Consider the following 22,589-nt stretch of genomic DNA (forward strand, 5'->3'; position numbering starts at 1 on the left):
GACCACAGGAAGGGGGAGAGTTCTGGTTGATCTGAGGTCCTGCTTGCAGGCTTTCCATTGGGGCATCTGGTTAGCCACTGTGAGTACAGATGGGATGCTAGACTAGATGGGCCACTGACCTGATCCAACAGGGCTATTCTTATAGATAATTTATGTTATGAGAGCCAGTGTGGTGTACTGTTAAGAGTGGTAGACTCATAATCTGGGGAACCAGGTTCGTGTCTCCGCTCCTCCACATGCAGCTGCTGGGTGACCTTGGGCTAGTCATACTTCTTTGAAGTCTCTCAGCCCCACTCACCTCACAGAGTGTTTGTTGTGGGGGAGGAAGGGAAAAGAGAATGTTAGCTGCTTTGAGACTCCTTTGGGTAGTGATAAAGCAGGATATCAAATCCAAACTCTTCTTCTACCTAGAATTTTTTGTGTCTATGATGGAAATACATGAAGCCATAAGAAAAACAAAGATAGGAAAATCCCTTGGTCCAGACGGAATTATGGCCCTTCACTATAAAAAATTAGAAGATTCATTAGCACTACCAATGAAGACACTAATAAACAAGCTAATAGAAGGAAAAACACCATACTTGGCAACAAGCGCACATTGTACCGGTAGTGATACTTAAACAAGGACGAAACAAAGAGATTTTTTTCCTTTTTAATAAATAGAAAAATGTATTAAAATACACCACTAAAACAATATTATTAAAACAATACAGATAATTGTTAAAGTGACTGGCTAATAACAAAAAGAAACAGCTGCAAAGGCCCTTCGGCATAAAAAAAGATGTTCATGGGACACCTGAAAGTAAAAAGTGAGGGTGCCTGTTGAATCTTTGCTTGTATGGGACTGGCAACACTAAAATTATCTGCTCAGACTAATATTAAAAGTTTTGTGCCAAGAAAAACCACATTCTGTAACCTGGATAAATTATTTCAGTGGGCCAAGTTTGCACAATCTTTCAAAATTTGCATAATTTATTTTGGTTTCTCTACTCATGGGACCGGGAGAGATAGTGAAATGCCACACTCAAGTTTCCTGAAAATACCTCTGACTTCTGAGATTTCAGCTGCCGTTGCTAGCGTGCTTTCAAAACATAGCTCTGTAACTAGAAGGGCTAGGAACTTGCTTTAAAGCAATTGAAAGAAGCTGAATTTTGCACTGCATGTTGTGAATTGGATTCAACTGTCTCCTTTTCTGGTGGCAAAGTCTTATCTCAGCTGAAGACTTCCAAGCAGGGGGCAGCCTTCTGCTTTAAGGAATCTTGTTCCCTGCTGAGAAGAAAAGTTTCTTAGCCCAATGCTGTGCTACCATGTCTTTGTTTCTTGAAGGACCAGCTTCAGAGGATGACTTCCTGTTGTACTGAAAAGGGGATCTCCAGGTCTTGATGTGACCTAAGAATCTTCCCTTCTCTGAAACATCAGGAGCATTTTCAGAAAGACCGCTTTAAAAAATAGGTTCTGAAAAACCAATTTCCCCCCATCTCTTTGTTATATGTTTTCCACAATGTATTCTTTGGGGGGGGGGGGGAGCGAGGGGCACAGAGTTAAAGCATCCATCATTGAGACAGTTTGGATAGGGAAGGAGGTGTGGAGATGGTCTCACGGGGATTAGAGGCAGAAAGTTTGCCATTTCTTTCAGCCTAGTAGTGGTCCAGGATATTTTCTAGTCATCTAGCTGGGTTTGGTCACATCCAGGCCTGTTCGTTAAACACTCATTTTGATTAGTTTGCACAAAGTTTATGAGAAAGTTAGATGATGCTGGCTATTGATTGAGCCTTCGTTTTTATTTGATAGCAGACAGTAGTGCCGCAAGCAAATGTTATTTCACACTCTTCAGTGTGTTTCCCCATCACTTTCCTTATTGCAAGAAGTCACAATGGGGGGTAGTGGTGGAGGATCAGGTTTTCATGGGCAAGAGCTATAACTCAACTTTAATTAGGTAACCTGAATTTGCTGATATGAAATTTAATCTCACTTGAAAACATGAACAGTCTTCAGAAGGAATACCAGCAAAGTAATGGCAGAAATTTTCATGGACTGCAGTCCACATATCAGCTATTGCTGTCAAGTCCATAACAGAAGACAGCTAATGCTACAGTGCTTTGTGCTATTACTAGAGATAGGGGAGAAATCTGATTCAGTTTACATTAAAAGGCAAAACTACTTTTAACAATCTGAAACAATACAAGAACCAAAGCACAGCCACCTTTTGAAGTTCACACTTTTCAGAATTTTGCAGTGCAGTTCTCCAGCCAGGTAAAGTGCCCCAGAAATCAGAATGCATATGCTAGGGTAAAATATGCATTATATTGAGGGAAATTGCTTTGCAAAAATGTGTCCATTAGACAAAACTGCAATAAAAAATGTGTGTGTTGGGAGAAATTCGTGCTAATTTTCAGGAGGACTTTTAAAAAATTAAAATTTCAAATTGATGCGGAACTGTGGAGAGGTGAACTTAATGAGAAACTGAGAGAAACCAAAACTGAAAAGTTTGCCCCATCCCTAAGGATTAGACAGAAGTGGGCCCCAGTGTGTTCAACGGGGCTTAGTCCCTAGAAAACATGTTTAGGATAGCAGAGTACTGTGGAACCTTGATTCTCGAATGGCTTAGCTGACAGACAAATCTGCTCCCAAATTCGGAAAACCTGGAAGTATGTGTTCCAGTTTTCGAAAGTTATTCGGAAACCGAACATCCTACATGGCTTCCACTTGAGCGCAGGAAGCTCCTGCAGCCAATCAGAAGCCATGCCTGGGTTTTCAAACATTTCCGGGAGTTGAACGGACTTCCAGAAAGGATTGCGTTTGAGAACCATGGTACCGCTGTAATTTCTATAAGAACATAAGAGCCTGAGTCCTGGAACAAGCCAGTGGCCCATCTAGTCCCAATATCCTGTTCTCACAGTGGTGAACCAAATACCCCAGTGGTAAGTAAGCCCACAAACAGGACCTCACCACAAGATGACTCTCCTCCCCTGTCGTTTTGTGGAAGTGTGTGCATGTGGGTGTTCTGCAGAGCAGGATGTGCCCTTTGGGCTCTGCCTAACTTTCCCCCATTTCTCCCAAGACCTGCTGCCGTAGGGTTTGCCTGGCTTCATTTGTGGCTGCACAGTGTGAATTCCTATCTGTATGAGAGATGCACTGCATTAGCAATCGGGCAAGGAACTAGGCCGCTTTTGACAGGTGATGAGGGAAACGCGCTTGGCAGCAAAGCCTGCGGAGAGAGCTTGCCTCTTCTTTTATTCATTTCCTCATTACTTGAGCGTCGGAGCAGAGGACGGCACAGAACCTGAGAAGCTTGTTTTATCAGCGGCCTGGGTTTTAATAGCAAAGCTGGTTAAGCACCAGGAAGTGAGGCAAGAGCTGCCCCAGCCCCTGGATTTGCTATCGAAACAAATCGGTGATGTTGAGACGCTGGCCTGCGATGTGTAATGAAGGCCTGGGGGAGAGATGGGGGGGGGCTTATTTGGGAACCTGGTGTGACCCTTTTGGTAATCGCAGCTGGCTTTAAAACAGGCGGGGTGGAATCAGGGAAGGACAGAGGATTCTCTCTCTCTCTGAGGATCTCTTGGTATGGCTTCTTAATAAGAAATTCATGGGCCTTCCCTTTTCTCCTCCCAGCTGTGGTTTCCAGGCTCCTGGAGGGCAACCAAACCTTCGTGTGTCAGTAACAAGGGAATGAAAACAAGGGAATGAAAACTTTGGCGCCTCCTCTCCATATGGAACTCATTTGACTTCTCTCTCTTTTTGGTCTGTGGTGATGGTAGGCAAAAAAGCACCTTCGCCCTCCACCCAAGAGGCTCAGTGAGGTGACCAGGCAGTGATTGGGGGGGGGGGATCTTTATGGATGGCAAGGGACCCACAAGACACAGTCTAGCTTGGTAGGAGAGGGACCTAGTACCTTCTGCATGCCAAAATATATATAAAACAATAAAAAATTGTCCAGTAGCACCTTAGAGACTAAGTTTGTTCTTGATAAGCTTTCATGTGCATGCACACTTCTTCAGATACCCAGAATTCTGCATGCCAAGTACGTGTTCTGCCACGGAGCTCTATACAACCTCTCCTGCATATGTGTTTGCAGCTGCCTTTATTTATTCATTTGCCAAGAAGGCAAAAGGTGTGTTGGTTGGAGCTAAACTCAGGCTTCCTCAACCTCGGCCCTCCAGATGTTTTTGGCCTACAACTCCCATGATCCCTAGCTAGCAGGACCAGTGGTCAGGGATTATGGGAATTGTAGTCTCAAAACATCTGGAGGGCCGAAGTTGAGGAAGCCTGGCTAAACTGCTCAGGAGTTGGCTTCCCCTTTCCACCTAAGAGGAGCTTGTAGTTGGATCCGGCCAAAGACCCATCTAGTACAGTTTCCATAGTGGACACCCAGGTGGCTCAAAGAAGCCCACAAGCAACAGCCCTCCTTCGCTGCTACTTATATGAACATAAGAAGAGCCTTATTGGGTCAGGCCAGAGGCTGACCAAGTGACCAACAAGGTGCATATGGGGAGCCCGTGAGCAGAGCCTGAGCCCAAAAGAGCTCTTCTCACCTGCTGGTGCCGGCAACTGACATGCTGCCTCTGACAGGGGAGGAAGAACGTAACCAGTGTGACTGGTAGCCACAGTGAAGATGCCCTGTCCTCTGTCAAGATGCAATATTTTTTGCCCCCGCCCCCTCAAAATGTCCAGCCTTTCCCACCACATGACCTCACATAAGCTTCTCTCTCTGGTCTCTCTCACTCTCCCCCGTCTCTCTCTCTCCCCCTCTCCCCCTCCCCAACCAACACATTGCAAATTCCGCCCTAGCTGAGGCCTTGGCGTCTCTGGGATCAATTAAATGCTCGCCGGGGACCTGCTGGAAGGAATCCTTCCTCGTTTTCTGGCAGCTGTGCTACATCACAACCAGGGCGTTGATACGCTTTGACCTTCCCTCTGAGAACAGGGGTCCTTCCTTTCCTCCTCCCCCTTGTTCTTGTACTTTCCAACCCTCCGTTGTCATCTGGAAGATCCGTCTCGGTTATTTCCTATTCTGCTGCGGAAAAACGTCTCTTTTTTGTTTTTTAAAAATGGGCTGGGGAAAATGTGGCTTAATGTGGGAGTTACGATGGAAGGGTTAGTTTGGGTGGGTGGAGGGTGCTTTTGTCCTAACAACTTGGCCTAACCTTGACTGGCATCTCTCTGAGTGGAAATTTTAGCCTCCTTTCCATCTTTGATTTCCGTCTTCTTGGGAGACCCGGAGTGTTCTTCAACATGGGGATAAAACCAAAGCAATGACATATTATTAAAATGCATATTTAAACTCTAGCTCTCACCAGGGCCAATTAGAGCGAGGAGCAGTGGTCAGGCGGGAGGGCCATTTGCCGGGCCCTCAGGCTCAAAGGAGGCCTCGGATTTAATTGTGTGGCATTTGATAAGTTTTACCAGTTGGCTTTAATGCAGATCAGAGCAAAATATGACACACGCTCTCAGCTTAGAGCTGCAGATTTAAGCAAATATGAGATGTGATTTGGGAAAAGAGGTAGGCTTGTAGTCATTATTAATCCTAATCAGAGTAGACCAATTTAACAGAACTCAGGAGAGCTCAGTCGGAAGAATGTGGGGCTCTTCAGCTTTGGGTCATGTGTTTGAGCCCCGCGTTGGGCAAAAGATTCCCGCACTGCAGGGGGGTTGGACTAGATGACGTCCGTCCTCCCTTCCGACTCTACAATTCTATGAAATGAAGGAATGTTACTAACTTAGATTAATTAATTTTAATGGGGAGAATACTGCTGCACTGATGTCCTGCTTTTTGAACGTGTTACTGGCGTCTGGCTGGTCAACAGGATGATGGGCTAGATGGACCTTTGGCTCTTCTTATATTGTCAAATCAACACATTCGAAAACATAATAAATAAGTCAAGAGGCAGAAGATAAAATACAGGTCTCTTCCCTGCCCCCTAACACACAATGATGCACAGCACTCTTATTAGCAAGGGAGGATTATCTCAGGGTTATAAAAGGAGGCCACATCCAAAGGGACTTCCTTTGAGCTGATCCAGTGTTTGTACTGGAAGTGAACAAAGCTAGGACTCTCTTAAAATGCCATTTTAATTTTTTGGGAGGCTGTGCATGTCCGGTGGTGGTGATGGTTTTCCCAGGCAGGATGCTGGACTAGTAACTGTGAAATGTTTCAGATGTTTGATATATGCTTCAGTTGCTGTGTTACTCCCCGAGAAGGAAACAAACCCAGAACAAATTAGGATCTAACCTTGAATTCAGCCAACTTTTTCCTAGCACCTAATTTTTAGTGACTAGGAAATCTCTTTTCCACTATGGTATCTGTGAGGCTCAGGCCAGCGGCAGGTTATTTCCAAGCCTCCTAGCCATTGGCTGAGGTATTGTGATGACACAGAATGTTTGTGAATGTTCCAATTGTTGGGGGTAGTGTGCCAGTAATAGAAATTATGCAGTAGGTTATATGAGTGGGACTATGTTTCACATGTTGATGCAAAGTTCTTAGTCACATCTTTGGGTTGCATGCAGCTAAATCCTACTCAGAGTAGATCCATTGAAATTAATGGACCTAAGTTGTGTTAATTTCAGTGGGGTCTATTCTGAAAAGGACTAGCATGGTCTACATTCTGTTGTCTTCAGGACTCTTAATACACATTTGGTAATTGCAAAACGTCAGCACTAGTGGTGGTTAAATAAAGTGGACTAGAATCATGCTGAATTAAACTGCAAGCCTGACCATTGGCCTGCAGTGCTAGGAATCTAGTCTGAGTAGAGCTAGCATTGACTACAACCCATTAACTTTGATGAGTTAGGTTAATCTGGAGGATTTGGTTTGACTCTGGGTAGACCTGTTGAAAATAATAGACCCAACTTAATAAAATTTAGTTTAATGCCACTCTGTGGTGTGTTTGCATTCAGCCAGCAGTAGTCCAACAGGAGCAGTGTGTGTGTGCGCATGCGCACACGCCCCTGCCCTGGTGCAGAAGAGAAGTTGGGCAAAAAGCCCCAACAGTGGGCTTGATCAAGAACTATCTAATGCGGCCAGACTCTCCACGTGGTTCCCTCGTGTGAAGGTAGTTAGATCTCTGGCCCACTATCTGAGTGATCTGCTGGATCCTACGCTGAGAAGGGCCTTTACACTGGCTTGATTCCATGCCATTCCCACAGCATTCCTACAGGGTGTATTTTCCAATACCCCTCTGGATCTTCGACTGCCCATGCAACCATGGAAAGATAGAGGACTTTATTCACTTCTTCCTCTACTGCCCACTATATGCCTCAATAAGATCCAGGCTTCTCTCTCTAATCCCGCCGACTATCGCCAGGGATGTTGACCGCATGAAATATCTTCTGGTGGATGCCAACCCCTTGGTTTCACGTGGAGTGGCCATCTACATATTACAGGCCCTGAAATTCAGGACCACCTTTTTGGCCAACTTCCCCTAGCCTTAGTCTTATGTACATTTCCAACATGGAGACTGTCGTCACGCCTGCTAGTGCTTTTCATTTTTATTTCTATTTTTATTTTGTTTTAACCTGTTCTTATTTTGTTTTATTTGTTTTAACCTGTTCGATTTTACTTCCAATTGTTTTAACTGTTGTATTCTCTGTATAATCGTGTCAGGCTACTGCCTGGTCTTTTACTATGTGCTATGGCCATAGGGCTAATGCAATAAATAAATTGATTGATTGAAGATTCTTGCGTTGCAGGAGTTTGGACTAGATGACCCTCAAGGTCCCTTCCAGCTCTACAGTTCTATGATTCTAAGTTCTGTTCTTCTGGAACAGATCGATGCTGCTTGAAAGTCCAATGTGTAAATGTGTCTGTAGTCCAAAGCATCTGGGAACCAAGTTGGGGGAGAGGCTGTGTTAAGAGTCGCAAATGCAGGCCACTTGACCCATAAGTGTGCACTTGAGCCACCCTCGATTGTGAGCCTGGCAGGGCTGTTAAAGGAAGCTTAACAGGACTCTCTATTTCTCTGTGTGTGGGGCTCTGAATAGTTTCCATGAGGACTGTTCTCAATCCCCAACACACACCCTCTGTTCCTTCCCCCTTCTCTAGTTAAGTATGATGAGTCCCTGAGCAGCCACTGAGACCAAGTAACTGCTCTTAGGTACCATAATGGCCATTAAATGATTTTTATGAGCTGAGATCGGCACCGTCCCCCTCCTCAGCTTCTGGAGCCGCACTCGAGGCAGTCCCGTGGCAGTTGTGTGTTGGGAATTTGCAGGCCGCTGACTCTTAATTGATGCGATAAATTGTGACTTAGCGGGAAAGAGGTGCACTGCGACATCTAGCTGTGGGGGTGGAGGGGGGAGGTTAGGTATTGAGCTCTGGGGGTCCCTGACGAAAGCATCAATTGCTGGAGTAAATGCTCAATATAGGTGCTGTGCTCAGATTTCCAGGAATGGCTTCAATTAAAAAAACAACCAGGAGTGTCATTTTTATTAGGGTGCAACTGAATACTTCATTGCCTATTTGGAACCTTCCTGTATTTGTTGCTGAATACTGTATGTAAAATATGGGGTGTGTGTGTGTGTGTGTGTGTGTAGGCATTTTCAGAGTGGCAAATGGGAGGGGTATTTAACCCTTTTGTGCCTGCCACTTTTTCCCTCTGCAGTCTCCCATCCACTGCTGTTTCCTTCCAATCTTCAGGGTTCCCAAGCACTCTCAGAGGTCTGGTTCACATATAATGTGAAACCTTGGTGTGTTAAACTATGGTTTATTAAACCATGGCATAACATTACAATGGAACCTTGGTTCTCGAACTGCTTAGTTGATGAACAAATCGGCTCCTGAATGCCGAAAACCCAGAAGGAAGTGTTCCGGTTTTTTTAATGTTTTTCGGAAGCCGAACAACTGACGTGGCTTCCGCTTGAGTGCAGGAAGCTCCTGCAGCCAATTGGAAGCTGCGCCTTGGTTTCCGAATGGTTTTGGGAGTCGAACGGATTGCGTTCAAGAACCAAGGTTCCACTGTACTTGTGAGCCCAGCAGCTTAGCTATGGTTTATTAACTATGGTTAAAGATTGCTCATTAATTAAAGCATCTACTTGGTTTACAAAATTAGTTAATGCTAACCACAATTTAGCATTGCATACGAATCCAGTCCCCTGCCAAACTGGTTAAGGAGCTATCGCCACACAACTGCTAAAGAGCTATGGATAAAGAGCTACAAAAGATTCAGACAAAGGCTCGGCAGCCTTTTCTGGTGCTTTTAATCATTCTGTAATGTAAGAAACCAAGGTTTAATTGATAATCTGCTGTACGCCTCAGCTTTGATGATGGTTTGTTCACACCATTAACATTAACTATAGTTTGTTTTGCATAAGGATTATGGAGGTGTCAACAGAGCCACCCCAACAGATGACTGACTTTATTTTAAAAAACCTCCCCCCTTCAGCACATCTTGGTTGAGTCACCTAATCTGATCTTTCCCTTTTTCTCTCTCCCCCCCCCCCCATTCCTTCTACTTCGGATTTCTACCATTTGGCAGAATCGGGGTCGCCTTGCTGAGAAGAGGACCATCCCCTTGCCTCCTACCAGAACCCCAAAGAAAGAGCTTCCCTCCATTTTCTCACACAGTGACGACAGTGAGGAGAGCGACAAGGTCAACGGTCACCACCCTGATGTCAAGCAAGAGGAGGATTTGCATATTAGTATCATGAAAAGAAGGTAATTTTGTTTATTGTGATTTCCTATCTCACCCCCACACCCCAAAGCATTGAGTGTGAGTTGATCATTTGTGCTCCCACCCCAGCTGGTGCAAGTTGTGATACTGCAAAAAGTCTCTGATTGGATGGCTGCATATCCCCTTTGAAAGCCATTCGTTGACATGCTGTGATGTCATGTAATGCTCATAAAAATCCACATGCCCTGAAAGCAAGCCTAGACAGTAAGATTCTGTGATCACACTTCTTGTAGAAGAGTTATGCTGTAAAAATGTATTTGTTGTGCTTTCCCCACTTCCCTGAGTCATAATAGATTCCAGGGGCAGTGGGTTTGGTTTTCGTTAGAGGAGAGATCACTGGAGATTTGAGTGTCATTTAAAAATATTTGCTCTATTTACAAGTGTACAAGTACAGACAAAGACTCCATTGGAGCAGATATGCTACCCCAGCATCTCCAACTAGGGCTGGGAGAAACCCATGTTTGAAACACTGGAGAGCTGCTGCCAGTCAGTGCCGACAATACTGAGCTAGATGGACCAATGGTCTGATTCATTATAAAACAACTTCCTATATTCTACACCCCTGGCAGTGTAGCTGCCATGGGTAGAGGAGAGGCAATTTTTCCCTCTGGGGAAACAAAGCAATTCCCAAAGAGAGTCCAGACCTTGAATTCCTCTGGGAAAGCATGCACTGTGTAATACCTTGTAACGGAGAGGCAATGAAAATGTAGTGCAGCTGTGTCTCGTTGCCCTCCACCCCCCAAGTGTATCATTACAGCTATTCTTGATCATCACAACCACCATCCTCTCCCTGCGCTAGCTAATGCACAGAGTTGCTTGGATTCCGAAACAAGCCCTGTAAAAACAAAGGAATGGGAGAGCAAAGGCGTGTAATTGCTTTTCTAGTTCTGTGTGTGAGGGGGTTTTATGTGCCTGTTGCTTGCCAGTCACTAAGCCGTTTTCCTCCCACTTTGCCGGGTCACCAACAGCAGAAGTCTGGGGAGCTGAGCATCTCCTCCCCCAAACCCCCACCCCAACTGAAAAAGAAGCATCTCTGACTTGACACCTTGTTTCTTGTGGCCATTAGTTGTGGATGCAGTTGATTAATTCTGCATGTAAAGCTGGGCAATAGGTCTGCTTCCTTCCCCACCACAGGTGCACAATGTGCTATGGAGCCATGCACAAAGCGTCTCCAAAATGTATAGCCTTCCTTTTTAACTACCCATTTAATTCAGCGCTTCTGTTCCCTCTGTCTTACTAAGGAGGGAGGCGAATAGTTTTGTTAGATGAATACCCAGGGTTTGCAAACCAATAAAATGCTTTTATCTTCAGAATCTTAATTATTGTGATTTGCTTGGGCTCATTGGCAAGAAAATACAGTCAGGAAAGAGAGAAGAGGAGAGAAAGTTTTAACTATTAATCGTTGGCTTGGTCATCTACTAAAGTGGTTTCCTCTGAGATTTTGCATCCCAGTTTTGTGCATAACGTACACTAGTGGGGCTTGCCTCCCAGTAAGAGTGTACCTGTGATTTCAGCCTCACTCTGTTTTCATGGAAGGTCTCAAGGCTAGAAAAATCCCCAGTTGACTACGTCCTTGGCTACAGATTTTGATTCTGAGACCAATGTGTTCAGAATACTTCGCCGTGCACTTTTAAGCCAGTCCATAGTGCCATCCAGTTGTTTGGATTCCAACACTCATCAACCCCAACCAACCTGGCCAATTGTCCAGGATGCTGTAATCTTAGATGTCTATATTTGCTTGCTTGTTTGTTTTCTGTCCGAAGATCTCAGGGCATTTCACAGAATAAAAATACAAGATAAAACAACACAAATATACAATAAAAAGAAGAACAAAAGCAAAACAAACGAATAACCTTCCTCTACAGGTTCTCTGCCCTGTGTTAAGCCATGGTTTAGTGTGTCGAGAAGATGTCTGTCTATGTCTCCTGGTTTTTGCCCTCCCCCTCTTCTACTTTCTTTGCTCCACTGAGAGAGATTGGAAGCTTTTGCTATCCCTTAACTCATTTTTTCAATTACACTCTGGCCTATAGGCAACCTGAAATTGCAAGTGAGTGGTGTACCAGAGGAGGGCTAGTAGCAAGTGGGGTTGTTAGAGATAGGAAACTTGCTTCTTCCATGCCCAGCATAGGAATGCAACATTAGTTCTTCTCTTGGTAGCCCCCAATAGACTAGTACAGGCATGTCCAGATTTCAAGAGACTGAGATCTACTCCCACTATAAAAAACTAGCAGTGATCTACCAAAGCCATTTTTTTCTTTTTGAGTGGGGGTGTGTGTGCGATCTACCGTGATCTATCATGGATCCCCCATTATCTACCAGTAGATCATGATCTACCTGTTGGACATCCCTGGACTAGAACCTTTTTTAAGGTTAGTCCAAACTCATCCTCCTGACCATGTGTGAGGGGAAGGGAGGAACACATGAGCCTGAGAGTAGGCCTGACTCCACTAAACCATGGTATGAATAAGGCCAGTGAGTGTTTTTCAATCTCGGCTCCTTCCCCCCCCCCCCCGCCCCACCTACAAAAATGGTGCTGGCTTGCCTTACAGGGTAGGAATGAGGATTACTGAGATCGTCTGTACCACTTCAAAATAGTAGTACCGTATTTAACAGAGAATGATTTACAAACTATGTGGTTTGGAATATTAAGGAAGAGGTTATCTCTTGGCATGTGGGGCTCAAGTAATTTATCTGTCTATAGGCTGAAAACTGTTTGCTTCCCTGAGAAACTAGCCATTCATTGATCTGCTTGTGATGTTAGCATTCCTTACTGCTCGGGGAACACTGCCGGAATAGGATGTTGACAGACACTGCAGCTTCCGAAGGTGAAGCAAAAGGTCATAATGCCTGATAGGATGAAAATCCTTAGTAGATACAAATGGTCAGGAGGTGGGGGAAGCGACAGAGATGCAGCCTGGGCAGAATAAGCTGAAAAGGAAGAGGGTAGTGGAGCCAAGAGACACAAAGCTCCGGGGCAAAGGAAGAGAGGGAGAAAGATTTGGCAGGAAGCAAGTAGGCTACTAAGTGAGTACTGGGTCACAAGTCAAAGAGCAGGTGGTGGTATTTCATGTCATAAAGAGTGAGAAACCCTTTTCAGTCCGGGGGCCACATTTCCTTGTAGGCAACCTTATGAGGGCCACATGCTAGTGGTGGGTGGGTCCAGAGTGAGTAGGGCAACAGAGGTGACTCTTAATCTTTGTACAGTAACTACAGTCCAGGGTGTATGGGGTGTTCGGGGAGGGGGGTTAGTGTGTCTACCTTTGGTCCCCACCCTTCACTCAGCTCTCACCTGTGGTTCCTAGAAGCTGTCAGCATGCAACAGTGGCCACACCCTGGGAATGGCTTTGAGTGGCTGGCAAAACCAGGTGAGGGTATCCAGTGGATCTCAAACCCTCTGCGAGTTAAGTACTTCCCTGCATGCAAAGACAGGCTTTGGCAGATTGAACGGATGGAGACTAATAAGTGAGTCCAGTGGTCGAGAACACAGTTTCTGCACCTACTGTAGAGGGAAGCAAGGGGCAGATGGGGCTTGGGCTACCTTCCCAGGTTGACATCTAGGAGAATGAAAACTCTGATCCTAAACCTCCACTGCCTGGACCTCTGGACTTTGAGGTCCCCCCCCCCTGGTTTAAACTAACCAGCTGAGTCACTAATAAAATAAGAAGCTAAGTAACAAGAGCCCTGCTGGATCGGGCAGGCCAGTAGCCCATCATAGCCCAGCATCTTGTTATCTCTTGACAACAAGATGCCTCAGGCAAACCAGGAGAGGACCCAAGAGCAACAGGACTCTCCTCACTTGTGATTCTCAGCAACTGGCATCCCACAATTATTTGGCATCCACTATAGTTTTTCTAGGGGACGCAGGTGGCACTGTAGTCTAAACCACTTAGCCTAGGGCTTGCCAATCAGAAGGTTGGTGGTTCAAATCCCCGCGACGGGGTGAGCTCCCATTGTTTGGTCCCAGCTCCTGCCAACCTAGCAGTTCGAAAGCATGTCAAAGTGCAAGTGGATAAATAGGTACCGCTCTGGCAGGAAGGTAAACGGCATTTCCGTGCACTGCTCTGGTTTGCCAGAAGCGGCTTAGTCATGCTGGCCACATGACCCGGAAGCTGTCTGTGGACAAACGTTGGCTCCCTCAGCCAGTAAAGCGAGAGTCGTCTGCGACTGGACCTAATGGTCAGGGGTACCTTTACCTTTACCTATAGTTTTTCTGCCTCTGACTTGCGTTAAATGGACCAACAATGTGTATCCTATTGGTATGTGTGTTTGAACGCCTAAGATCCTCACTGCAGCCCACCCACCCCAGAGACAGAATAGGAATCTGATTGAAGGTCTTCACTTTCTATCAGCGACTAACAGCAACTCATGGAGAAATCCACCTTTAGGTACAGGCCCCTGCAGCTGACGTCAAATTCCCCTACCAGCAAGAAGAAGCGCAACCAAAACACGTCTTTTAAAACTGGCAACAGTCCTTTTGGCTTGGGGCTGGTGGGGAATGCTCTTTTAAATTGGCAATCTCGCGGGTTGAGCAGGCAAAACAGCTCCGGGGGTAGCTGGGATATTTTATTGGTGTCCCGCCAATGTGCTGGGAGTTGTCCGTACAGCCCGCAGTTATTCAAAGAAGAGAGGGGGAGAGGGTTGGGGAGAGAGACTACGGATTGGAACAAGGGAGGCGTGGAAAGATTGATGGATGAGGTTAAGGGAGGGTCAGATATACGTTTTTAGAATTCCCCTCATTTCGCCGCTGTTATTTTGACTGATGGGCTGAGTGTCTCTGCGGTTTAGCAGTGGGGGGGGACTTTCTGTCCGCCCCTCCTCCTCCCCCATTCCGCTGCTTCCCCCCTTCCCCTGCCCCCATTTCCTTTCCACTTTGCCTCCAGTGAACCGGGTCACCGCGCCGTTCTTACCCAGACTTCCATCTTCTAATAGCAAAATTGCCAGCCTCCGTGAAGGCTTTAATGGTTTGGGGCTGTCAGTCTGTCAGCCGCATCCCTGGTGCTCTTAAGTGGAAATCTATTTCTGACATCCCTGAAGGCTGCTGCTCTTTGCCTCTCTAATTGATTGGAGTTCAAACCAAAGCAGCCCCCATTCTCCCACCCACCCCTCATTCTGTATCCCTGCTCCCCCACCCTCCTTACATGTTTCTGGCACTTGTGGGGCGCAGCTGTGTGGAAAGGGGGCAGGGAGTGGGTCAGGTCTGTGGCTCCCATCTTCTCTGGGAACCTTTGTGCCAAAGTAAGTAGGAATCTCTTTACTGAGAATTATGCTCAACTAAATCCTACTCAGAGCAGACCCATTTAAATTTATGTATCTACATTCAGTCATATTTATTACCATCCAAAGGATCTACTCCCAAGTAGAACTAGCATTGGATACAGCTCAGTATCTCCAGCCAAACTCTTTCTTTTGAGGCTTTTATGGGACAATCTACTCACTGGTGTATGTTTGTGTTTGTTGCAAGTCGTTATGCTAGTGTATGTTACATAGATTTGTGTTTTATATTTTAAATGCGCACCACAATCCTTGGATGAAGGATGTATAGAAATTTAATTTTAAAAGATGATGATTATAAAAGACTCTAAGATGCCCAGGTCTGGGATTTATCTTCCATTGACAGAAGGGCCAGCCCTGCAATTGATCAATCAATCAGTTTATTTAGTGTTTTTGTGCCCTGCACTTCAACAACAAAAAAGGCTCCCAGGGCAGCTTACATACAATAAGTTAAGCAAGACAAGTCCCTGCCTGCAGGCTTAAAATCTAAAAAAAAATCACTAAAGGTAAGAGGGATAAGGAGGGAAGAGGAAAAAAAGCAAACTCGGGCACTCATCCTTAAAGTTGTAATTCTATTAGGTAGACAAGCTGCCCCCTTTTGCAAAACTAAAATGTATATTATGCAAAATTCCATACATTAAAATGCATTAAAATGCTGAGTTTTCATGGGGCCTTCAAAAAAAAAAAAAACACCCACTGCAGACTGATATAGAAATGTGAAGAACTAACTTTAAGACTAGAAAAATGAGAAATTAAGAGGAATCAAAGTTGGTGTGTTCACCCATCCCTATGTATAGAGTGGTCTCACTCACTGGATCATCGGGAGTCTCATACTCCCAGCAGCGTCACCCAAGGTCAAAGGGGAGGAGCTAGGAGCTAGACAAAAAATCATCCAAGAAGTCCTCCTCAACAGCAGAACAGGCAGAAGATAACAAGTGTTATGTTACAATGGCTGTGAAGGCAGGTAGAATGGATTGCGGAAATTATCGAGGCATCTCTTTATTAGCTGCAGCCAGCAAAATTCTCGCAAGCCCTTGAAAGATTCTATCAATGGTGCCTCCAAAAAAAATTATACATCACTTGGGAAGACAGGCGAACTACTGGAACTGGAAGAAGCAAAGATCACCAGTGTTGAAGCAATGATTCTTCAACATCAACTTTGTTGGACTGGTCATGCTGTTTGGATGCCTGATAATTGTCTTCCAAAGCAACTACTCTATTCCGAACTTTAAAATGGTAAGCATAAAGCTGGTGGTCAACAAAAGAGGTTTAAAGGCAAATCTAAAAAAAAATGTGGTATAAACACCGCCAATTGGGAAACACTGGCCTGTGAGCGCTCCAATTGGAGAACAGCCTTTACCAAAGGTGTCAGGTGTCATGGACTTTGAAGACACTCGAACTCAGGATGAAAGGGAGAAACGTGCTAAGAGGAAGGCACGTTTGGCAAACCCTCACCTTGATCAACTCCCCTGCTGTGGAAGGACGTGTGGATCCAAAACTGGCCTCCACAGTCACTTACGGACTCACTGTTAAGACCGTGTTCATGGAAGACAATCTTACTCGGCCATGATTGATTGCTAAAGAAGTAGTGGTATAGAGAGGTGCTGTGGTTCGGAGGGCAGGGAAGAGAAATTGCTAGGTCTATTTGTACCACCATTCAAGGGCCCAGCTTCCTAGGTGCAGCTCTGGTTGGGCTTTTGCCACTGCGTTCCCTGCCAGTGATGCTGTTCTCTCAGCCTAGCCCTTCAGTGTTCTCCTGACATTTCCTCCTCCAGCACAGCTGCTTGCTGCCGCCGCCGCTTCATAGTAATGACTGTCACCCTAATAAATAAAATACATTTAAGATCCGTCTGGGAAACGAGCGCTGGATTTGATCCAGAGTGCCAGGAAGCGGCAGTGGGTCTAATGAGGACTTAGATTTGATAGTGAGCGGAAATGGCTACTTTACTGTGCTGTGGAACTGGCAGGCAGCGCAGAGGGGGAGGCCGAGTGTGTGCTGGGAGAAATCCCTTCCTAAAAGGGAGCCAGGTAGAGCACCTGCTTTGCACGGAGAAGGTCCCAAGTTCCATATCCAGCGTCTCCAGGTAGGGGTGAGAAAGGCTTCCTGCCTGAAATGCTGGATAGCCGCTGCCAGTCAGTGTAGACAGTACTGAGCTAAAGGGACAATTTTTCTGAGTTTGTATAAGGCAAGTTGGTCCCTCTTCCAATAAGCCCCAGAGAGCAAAAGCACCTTGGTCTATGTTAGGGATGGTGGAGTAATGAGAACCTCTCCTAATTCACACTCTGTGAAATAATATGCGAGCTGATACTTGGCTATCCAACAAATATTACACACAGAAACTATCTACAAGGGCGTAAAATTGCATATGTGGGTGAAAATGCTGGTATAAGTTGTGGTCTTTTTCCTGAGGCTTGTGCCCCAGCTAAATCCCACTTAGAGTAGACCTACAGTGGACCTACATCATGTCCATTAGCTTCCAATAGGTCTACTCTGAGTAGGGCTAGCATTGCATACAACCCAGTATCTCCAACCAGACTTGTTCTAGTAGACTTGTTGAAGTTAATGGACACTCCCAACTTGTGTGCATTAATTTTGGTGAGTTTATTTTGAGGAAAACTTAGCTGGCTAAAACGTAGATCTCCTGCCTTTCTTAGCTGTTTGTTAATCAGCTTTTCTTTTCTTGCATACCTGCTGCAAAGCACAGGTTCAAGTGAGCCATCAAAATTTTCCCAGAGGCACTCGCTGTCTATTTATGCAGATTTGCATCTTGGGCCTTTAAGAACCTAACAACACCTTGGCCTGTTAGATTTCTGAATGTGTCTGATTATATCTATATCTATATATTTTATGTGCTATCAGTCAATCAATCTGTCTGTTAACAGTAGGAATGTTGACTAGCCATCCTTCCACATACAACTGATTTGTTTTAGGAAATACAGTGGTAGCTTGGTTCTCAAACTTCATCCGTTCCACAAGTCCGTTCCAAAACCAAAGCATTCCAAAACCAAGGTGCGCTTTCCCATAGAAAGTAATTCCAAATGGATTAATCTGTTCCAGACTTTTAAAAACAACCCCTAAAACAGCAGTTGAGGATCCTGAAGCTGAGGCTCCAGTACTTTGGCCACCTCATGAGAAGAGAAGACTCCCTAGAAAAGACCCTGATGTTGGGAAAGATGGAAAGCACAAGGAGAAGGGGACGACAGAGGATGAGATGGTTGGACAGTGTTCTCGAAGCTACTAACATGAGTTTGGCCAAACTGCAGGAGGCAGTGAAGGATAGGTGTGCCTGGCGTGCTCTGGTCCATGGAGTCACGAAGAGTCGGACATGACTGAACGACTGAACAACAAAAAAACCAGCAGTTTAACATGAATTTTACTATCTATCGAGACCATTGACACATAAAATGAAAGCAATAAACAATGTAATCAATCAATCAGTAACTGAACTGGGTTCCACACAGTGACAAAAACAAAACAAAAAGAGCCACAAAAACACAAAATAAATAGCAAATAGACCTCAACGTAACACTCAAATCATCAGCATAACACTCAAAACGGAAGTGTGGTACTCAAATGAGAAGTGTAACACTCAAAACTGAGCACGTTCGGCTTACGAAAAAAGTTCGCAAACCAGAACACTTACTTCCCTGTTTGCAGTGTTTGGGTTCCAAATTTGAGTACCCAAGGCATTTGAGAACCAAGGTACCACTGTAATAACAGCTTACTTTAGTTCCCACCATTCACTCTAAGGTCTCAGAGTGGGTTACAGCACTTTAAAATGCAACACTTGGGATATAGAAGTCTGTCTTATACCGAGCCAGGCCGCTGAATTTTCTAACTCAGTTTTGTTTATACTGCCTGGCATTGGCTGTCTAGGGTTTCAGACATGGGTCTCTCCTACCTGGAGATGCTGAAGATTGAACCTGTGACCTTCTGCATGCAAAGCAGATGCTCTACCCCAGAGCTACGTCTGCTCCCTTAAGAAGCTGCCAGGAAGATCTGTTAGCTCCTGTACGATCATATGAGGAGGACACCTCAAACTGATGGAAACTTAGGAGAGACCTATGGGATTAAGGACCCAAATTACTATTGTGTCTGGGTTTTTTGCATTTCTAAGCAAATGCCAGGTTGTCTGTTGTAATTTTCTCAATAGAATGAAAATTTAGTCACACTTGTATTGGCTTATAGTTCATGTTTATTTATTGATACACATGTTTCTTACATGTTTTTTATTTATTTAAAAAATAAAAGAAGAAGAAACTGCCTTGTACGGAGTTGGATCACTGGTCCTTTTAGCTCAGTATTGTTTGCACTGACTGACAGCGGCTCTCCAGACAGCTGTTCCTGGAGATACCAGGGATTGAACCTGGGATCTTCTAATGCGGCATACTGCCTCTGAAGGTGGTTTGGAAACTTCAGCTAGTGTATAATAGGGCGGCCAGGTTTCTCGCTGAAGCAAGATGATTTGAGGATATAATGCTGATCCTGGCCTGACTGCATTGGTTGCCAATGAGTGTCCAACTCCAATTCAAAGTGCTGGTTTTGACCTATAAAGCTTTAAATGACTCAGGACCACAATACCTCAAAGGCCACTTATCCCCAGATGAACCAATCTGAACCTTGCAATCATCATCTGAGGCCCTCCTCCAAGAGAGGGTGGCAACACAAGAAGAACGCACCTTTTCTGCAGTGGCTCCCTGCTTGTGGAATGCTTTCCCTAGGGAGGTTCGGCTGGCAACTTAATTACACACCTTTAGGCACCAGACAGAAATGTTCCCCTTCAACCATGCCTTTGGCTAGCATCCTATCTCCTTTAAAATACGGATTATTGGTTTGCTTTTGTTTTTTATTATGTACTTTGTGTTTTATATATGCAAAGTTGGCACGCCACCCCTGAGCTTAAAGAGCTTTCCTTAAGACACAGGGACATAGTTCCCACCCCCACTCCCATGGCACATTCTTCCATGGTCTTTTGAGACAGAAAGATGCCAGCAACAACCGGGAACAGAGGGCGCTGCCTTATGCAGAGTCAGGCCTTTGGTCTGTCTTTGCACACAGTGACTGCCAGCTTCCCTCCAAGCTGCTTTCTGAGCCCTACCTGGATATGCAAGTGGGGATTGATCCTGGGACCACTTGCATACAAAGCAGGTGCCCTACCACTGATCGGTGGCCCCTTTCCCAGGCCTTCTTCTGCATCCCCTCCTTTTCCAAGCAGAGAGGAACCCTTGCCTCTAGTTGTTGAGGGACACATCTGGCTTTTCTTATTAAACTCTGTGTAACTGATTGTGCGTTAGAGGAAGGGCAGGGGAGGTTGCAGCAGAGAAAGGGAGCGTCAGCAGCTGCCTTACTGCTGTTTGCTTCAAGCTCCTGCCCCCCTCTAACCCCCTCTTCAAATCTCTCCCCCCCATTTAATTATTAGTAATTTATAAGGAGCCTTCTTGGTCCCTCCAACCCACCCAAATACACGACTCATGCAGCTTGATAGCTTGCAAATTATTAGTAATTTGATTTCAATTGAATGAATAACCCGCTAAAGCGAAACGCACATTAGCCCCAGAAATCTAATTGGAGATAACACCATAGAAACTAAAGGGGGGAACAACGACAGAGCCAGAGCTTGGTTAAGCTACCCAGAAAAGGAAGAGGACAGGAGAGGGGGTAGGAGATAGAAGATAATTGGGATTTAATTTCATTTCTTACCTACTCATTTGTTTAAATATGGGTGTTTAATTATCCAGCTCCACAGATAGCTGCAGTTGCCAAGTTATGAATATGCGCTCCTCACTGCAGCGCTTAATTTCACCCCCCTCTCTCTCTCTCTCTCTCTTGCAAAATAGACTCTGATGCTAGCCAAGCTGGCTTTGATGTTGAGCCATCTTAAGCCTTATTGGGGGGGAAACGGGCGTCTCATGCAAAAAGGGATATTGTAGAAAGCTGGAGAAGGTTCACATAGAGGGCAACCAAAAATGTTCAAGGCACTGGAGCAACTCCCCTGTGAGGAAAGGCTACAGCATTTGGGGCTTTTCGGGTTAGAGAAAAGGGGTAAGGGGGGATTGATAGAGGTGTATAAGGTGTGGAGGAAGTGTATAGACAGAGGTTCTGCTCCTCATTATGCTAGAACTGGGAGATATTCATTGGAGCAGATGATTGGAACTCACTCGCACAGGGAGGCAGTGATAGCCACCAACTTGGATGGCTTTTAAAGAAGATTGGGCAAATTCATGGAGGAGAGGGCTATTGATGGCTTAATAGCCAAGAAGGCTATGCTCTGCCTCCATGGTCAGAGACAATAATGTTTCTTTGCTGGGTCCCACTTTCTGGTTTCCTAGAGGCTTCTGGTTGACCACCGTAAGAACAAGATGCTGGACTAGATAAGCCACTGGCCTGATCAGCAGGCTTCTCTCACATCATTAATGAAGACGAGATAAAATAAATGACTTTTTCATTCCCTTGAGATCTAGTGATGCTCACCAACTTGGATGGCTTTTAAAGAGGATTACACAAATTCTTGGAGGATAAGGCTGTCACTATCTAGCAGCCACTATGGCTATGTTCTCCCTCCCCCACCAGAGGCACCATGGCTCTGAAGACCACTTGCTGGGAATGGATTTATTTATTTTTTATGACTAATTAATTAATTGAATTTCTATACCGCCCTTCATCTGAGGATCATGGAGCAGTTTGCAATATAAAAACACAAAATACATATTAACAAATAAAAACAACCCACCCCCATCACAGTTTAAAAGGTCATAGATTATTTAATCAGCCAAAGGCCTGGGAAGAGAGGAATGATTTTGCCTGGCACCTAAAGATACGCAACGAAGGCGCCAGGCGAGTCTCCCTGGGGAAGGCATTCAACAAGTGGGGAGCCACTGCAGAAAAAGCCCCGTTCCTCTGTTGCCACTCTCTGGACCTCTTGTGGAGGAGGCACACAAAAGAAGGGCCTCAGATTATGATCTCAGGGTTTGGGCTGGTTCATATAGGGAGAGGTGGTCCTTGAAGTACTGCAGTCCTGAGCCATTTAAAAGTGGGGAATCACAATTGGGGAGCGTGCTGTTGTGCTCTGGTCCTCCTGTTTGGCCTCTGATGAGCTAAGCCTGAAAGTGAATCCACAGCTTCTAGAGCTCCCATGCAGAAAATGATGATCCAGGAGCTCCAACCAAGCCAAGTTAAGATTTGAAATTACAAAGGAGTCTTTCCAGGACAGGGAAGACGGACTGGTATACTTGTCACAGTTTCCCAGAATCTGGTGGGTGAAGGAGGGAGGGAAGTTGAAACTAGCCTGGAGATCGAAATTCATCAGCTGGTTGGTGAAGGGCTTTAGCTCAGTTGTAGAGCATCTGCTTTGCCTGCCAAAGGTCCCAGGTTCAATCCCCAGCATCTTCTGGTAGGGTTGGGAATGTCCCTTGCCTGGAGAGCTGATGCCAATCAGTGTAGACAATGTTAAGTTAAGGGGACCCTTGACCTGACTGTGTAAGACAGCACCCTGTGTTTCTAGCCCTACTGTGCCTGGACTTCCCAGGTGAGTTTGTGAGAGAGCCCCAGTAGCCAGTCAGGGGCTGAGCATCATCCCACCTGGGGACTTGATCCTGGATCTGAAATGAAGTAGGTTGCCTGAGGCAGCCTTCAGAGGCTTGCTGGGGATG

At 45.4% G+C, this 22,589-nt stretch overlaps 1 protein-coding gene across 1 annotated transcript in view; it reads left to right on the top strand.

Annotated features, from left to right (window-relative positions):
* Window positions 1-22,589, top strand: part of SAMD11 (sterile alpha motif domain containing 11) — a 162,547-nt gene that overhangs the window by 42,809 nt on the left and 97,149 nt on the right. Inside the window, 1 exon segment of the mRNA XM_033156273.1 lies at window positions 9,474-9,652. Coding sequence (XP_033012164.1) covers window positions 9,474-9,652 — 179 coding nt within the window.

The sequence above is a fragment of the Lacerta agilis genome, chromosome 8 (genome assembly GCF_009819535.1).
Source record: "Lacerta agilis isolate rLacAgi1 chromosome 8, rLacAgi1.pri, whole genome shotgun sequence".
NCBI lineage: Eukaryota > Metazoa > Chordata > Lepidosauria > Squamata > Lacertidae > Lacerta > Lacerta agilis.